This window comes from Monosiga brevicollis, genomic scaffold (assembly GCF_000002865.3).
Source record: "Monosiga brevicollis MX1 MONBRscaffold_22 genomic scaffold, whole genome shotgun sequence".
In the NCBI taxonomy this organism is placed as follows: domain Eukaryota; class Choanoflagellata; order Craspedida; family Salpingoecidae; genus Monosiga; species Monosiga brevicollis.
In genome coordinates, this window is record NW_001865059.1 from 106582 (window position 1) to 111556 (window position 4975).

The 4975-nt window shown below is 55.4% G+C and overlaps 1 protein-coding gene across 1 annotated transcript in view; it reads right to left on the minus strand.

The window, feature by feature from the left end:
* Nucleotides 1–2912: 2912 nt before the first annotated feature.
* MONBRDRAFT_27827 (uncharacterized protein) overlaps nt 2913–4975 on the minus strand; it is a gene marked incomplete at both ends in the record, with an annotated part of 7057 nt that continues 4994 nt past the window's right edge. The window contains 6 exons of the mRNA XM_001748318.1: nt 2913–3140; nt 3210–3342; nt 3484–3573; nt 3708–3805; nt 3923–4534; nt 4702–4873. Coding sequence (XP_001748370.1) covers nt 2913–3140; nt 3210–3342; nt 3484–3573; nt 3708–3805; nt 3923–4534; nt 4702–4873 — 1333 coding nt within the window. The remainder of the gene's footprint in view (nt 3141–3209; nt 3343–3483; nt 3574–3707; nt 3806–3922; nt 4535–4701; nt 4874–4975) is intronic.

The window sequence follows — 4975 nt, forward strand, 5'->3', positions numbered from 1 at the left end:
GCAAAGCGGTCGCGGCGGCTTGGGGCAGAGGATGAGGACGAGGGGGAGGAGGATCGGTATCGGCGTCGCAACGAAGACGAGGATGAAGATGAGGATGAGTTTGATGAGGATAGCCGAAACGGTCGTCGCCGAAGGGAAAGGCTCGAACGCGAGAAGGAACAGGACCATGAACACGACGATCGAGCCAACAGCAGCTTCAGTGGTGGTCGTGGCTTCAACGCACACCGCGGTGGTCGTGGCGGCGGCGGTGGAACACCACACTTTTCCCGCTTTGGACCAGGCCCGGGCCGCAGCCCAGCCTTGGGCCCCGGTCCCGGTCGCCCCTTCACCGCTCCCAATCGCATGGGTCCTCCCTTCTCGGCCGGTCGGGGTCGTCCCTTGAGCGCAGGCTTTATGCCACCCATGCGCCCTCCAATGGGCCCAATGCCCGGTCCCCCCATGATGGGACCCGGCGCTCCTTCCCCGCGTGGCATACTACAGCCCAAGGCCTCGGTCTTTTTCCTCAAACCCATCACGGCCACCGAAGATGGCGGTTGGCACTTGCGCGTCTCCTGGCGGGATCGCCTCTTCTGGCATCACCCAGAGCGGCTCGAGCAACAATGGCGCACACCCCCAGAAGTCAAACCCGCAATCTGGCGCGAATGCCACGAAAAGGACGGCGCCCTCACATACTGTCACATGCCCTCAAGTCGTCGCTACGGTCAGCCCTTCCTCTCGGCTCTCGCCCCCCCGCCCCCCCCACAAGATCCATGCACATCAATCTCCTTTCCTCCTCTGCAGAGAGACTCACATGTCATCTCACTCAACCCTGCCATTCTAGTATCACTCCCCGAGGTCCCCCCACAAGATGATCGCGATGCACCTTTTGATTGGATCCGGGAACAAGGCGAAGACAACATCGTGTCTTGGTACATTTTCCCCCTCCTGAACGCCCCTCCGCCCCCCCTCCCTACTTTTTTTCCTGGCTTGGCTCTTACGTAGCATGATCCACCTTGTCCCATGCGGCAGGTTCAACCCCCGTCTTGGCCTCGTGTCGGCGGAAATGCCCGAAATTGTCAAACACGCGCCCCCCCACATGAGCTGCGAGTGGAAGCTCATGCAGGACAGCAAAGGCGAGCTCTACGTTCACCACTACACCCGCGAAGCCGTTCGCCGCGTGCCCAACGCCGAACTGCTTCAGAGCCGGTGAGTGGTCAAAACATCCTGCTCCGTTCTCACAGTACCCACCAGCTCACAGCTCACCCGTTTTCCTGTCCGGCCAGACAACCGGCCTTGCCCAAGCAGGAATTCAGTTTCATGGAGTCCAATGATGCTGCTGCCGGCAAGATTGTGGTCGACTTGGACGCCACCACCATGAAGCAAAATTTGGGCAATGTGAGATACTATGCCGTCCCAATCCTGCGCGTACCACCCCAGCCCACCGTGTCACTTCGTCCCATGACCGTGCTCCACCCTCCCGTTGCTCTTCGCGACAAAAGCAACGCTTACACTCACATCAAACTTACCCCTCCTACCATTAACGACACCCTTCATAGACCAAATTTAGCCGCGCATTGTATGTGCGATTGCATGCCCTGCGCCAAGTCGTGGTAAGTTTGCGCACCCCGCAAAGCAAACACCAAGCTAGGTGTTCGGCACCAACTTCCGCCTCCTCTCTCCCCGCCCCCGCCCTTCATGCTTCGGTCACGTCTTGCTTGATTGCGGCGCTTATTTCATTTCAATCACTATTGGTGCTCATCTTACACGCTGGCAGAGCAAACCCACGGCCGATGGTGGAATGGTTTTGCTCCGCCAGTCCAACGGCAAGCCCATCCGGCGCCTCAATGCCCAGGAGGCTCAGGACTATGAACGCAATCTTCATGCCCGACAAGTCTTCATCAACGGCGACCCTATTCTGCATGGCGGCCCCTTTACACCGGCCCACCGCAGTCCCATTGTTGGTCGAGATGGAGGCATGGGTCCACGGCAGGTGTATCGTCGCCGTCAACGCGAGGCCAAAACCATCGAGTTCTGGTATCTTCGTTCATGGCTCATGTATGACATTGAGTTTTTGACCGAGTTTGCCCGCGAAGGGGACATTGTGGTCATGGACCTACCCACCCGGATACATCACCTCCACTTTTTGAGCCAAGTCGCCTTTCCCCAGCTGCGTTTCCGCATCTTCAGTGACCAGGACCTCCAGATGGCCCATGCCAGCAACGTCGAAGTGGTTCGAAAAGAGCTCTCCGTTGGTGACGCCGAGCGCTTGGCTGAGTTTAACAACCACCTCTACATTTCCCACTACACGGTATCAACAATTGTCCACCGCTTCGCCCTCGTCCACTGCAACACCTGCTTTTGTTCTCGTCGAGACATCTTTGGGCGTACTGCTGCATTCCTCTCCAAGGGCCCCTGCTTTGCCCAAAGTGACTTTGCACACTTGACCTCAATACGCCGATCCACATCTGAATAGGTTGCTGTGGGTGAGCCCCATGAGCGCACGCCACCCCAGCTGGCACACACTTGGGAGGTGGTGCGCGCCCTTCGCCCACGCGCAGCATCCGTTCCCATCGCTCTGCCCTGGCCCGACAAGCGTGAAGCGGACGGAGGAAACTCCCTGTTTTTGGATGGCGATTTGCGCTTTCCCGTTTGGGGCGCACAGACCGGGACTGAGGGTCAACTTTACGTGACAGACATGGTCAGACATACTGCCGTGGTCTGGTGCCTCTTGCCTCAAATCTTCCAACCTTAGCTCACACGGCATTCGTTCTTTGCCCTCCTGCCTCCCGTAGGACTCGGAGCGCTTCTGGAATCGTCGCGAGTACGAGGAGGTGTTTTTCTACTTTAACAACGTCACTCGTCCCACTCTCTTCGAGCACATCAACCAGGTGCGCTGGGAATTTTCATTGATCGTGACGGCTCAACATTGGCAGTCACGGTCTGTAGCCGATTGTGATGGCCACATATCTTTGAAACTCATGCATCGGGATGTCAAATGTCCACAGGCAGAAGGCACGGACCACTGTTATGATTGCGCCGCCGAGACGTTCATCCTCCAGCAATGGCTTCAGGCGAACAACGTTGTAGAGCCGGTACGTCCTCAAATGATATATCTTTTTGATGCCTTGACATGGGCTCTGGCTAAGGCATGACTCTTTTCTCTCCCGGCGTGTGCAGGATGATTTGGTGCACGAGGTGACTCGTTATACAGAGGTGCTGCACGCACACACCTCGCTCTTGGGTCGCACATTGGCAAATTGGGAATCCTTCGTCAAACAGCACACACGGTAGCCCCCAAACACCCGAAGCAAATTGGCGCACTTTTGACAAGGCTCGGCAGTGGAATTCAAGTCAATTGAACAGCTACAGAATGAAATGACGCTGGCGGACCAACTCGTCCTCTTAGATAGCTCAGCCACATGAGAGTGTCCCCACACCTATCAAGTCTTGTTCACAAAAAATTGGTCGTTGGGGTGGTCGTTGGAATATCTTTTGAGTGTCTACCAAGCCGTGTCAAAACGCTGCAGCACGCGGTCCTGTGATTTGAGATCCTTTTGAACCTTGTGCCGCATGTAGAAAATCGGGCAATCGCGGCTACGTTGGGAATAAAAGTCACGTGCCAGAAGCAAGATGACGACAGGTTAGAAAGAAAAAATCCCAAAGGACAAGTTCGTTTTTGGGCCAATACAAAAACAAAAAAAAAAAAAAGTAGAGGCACTGTTGCCCACCTGGTGCAGAGAACGTCTTGATGCAATGACCCTTGGCAGCGCTGGCATTGTGACCATAGCCGCGCAAATCGTTCTTCCAAGGCTGCCAAACGTTCTTGCTGCATCCCGCAAGTCCATGTGAGATTCAGTCGCACACGTGAGATCAAGTTGCACATCGTCAAAAACCGAATGGAATGTAAAGCAATAAGAGCACATTGACAAGGGGACTGTCCCACCTCGCGTTGATAATGAACAGCCTCGTCCCGCTTGCATCGCGCGCACAAAGCACCTGTAAAGCACAAGAGACGACACGACCATGAGAATTGCAGAAAAATAGAGAGAGAGAGAGAGAGAGAGAGAGAGAGAGAGAGAGAGAGAGAGAGAGAGAGAGAGAGAGAGAGAGAGAGAGAGAGAGAGAGAGAGAGAGAGAACATACCGCTGTCGTTGAGAAGGGCACGGCAGCCGAGACAGGTTTCACGTTTTTTAGTAAACTTGAAGAGCCCTTCCGAGGAGTTGGAGTTGGAGCGCTTGACCACAACGCGGGTATGATCCCCTGATAAAAGGGTCTTGGCCTTGTCACCCATGATGGGTTCAAAGATGCTCATCAGAGGCTTTGCCAGTTGATTGTGCAGATAGTATTGTGCATCCAGCTGTACATTGTTCTCCAGCACATAAATCGGGTCTTCCGACTTTTCAAAAGCGGGTGCGTTTTTGCGGGCCTGGATGATGACATAAGCCACACGATCACCAAGGGTTGGTGCAGAGCCAGCATCACGCTTGCGCATCCGCTCCGCCAGCTCGACATGAGCTTGTTTGCCATCATAGTCTTCAGCCGCACGGCTCAGTGCCTGCAGTCCGCCAGAATCAAACCCAAACGCATTAGAAATCAGATGTTCGCTTGACACCATGCCAAAGAGCGCCAAGGCTCTTGGGTTTGGGGTGGGCAAGCTAGACGTGCCTTGGTAATGACCAGCTGACTGATGTCAACTTGGTTGCAAAGAAGGTCCGAGATCACCTTTTTGGCGTACTCGACGGCACCTTCGACATCGCGCTCGATGAGGAGCTTGTGAAGACAGGTGTTGATCAGGGAGACCACCAGTGGGCAGTTATCACGGCGAACAGTCACAATGCCCTTGGAATCCATCTTGTCCCACTTTTCCGGACGCGTCCAGTAGAGCCCGGCATAGCTGACCACATGCAAAAATAGATGCAGCGCAGGTGCGACTCAGTCACACTTGATGCTCACTGCACAAAGCCGGGGAGGTGGGGGGGGGGGGGGGGGGGGGGGG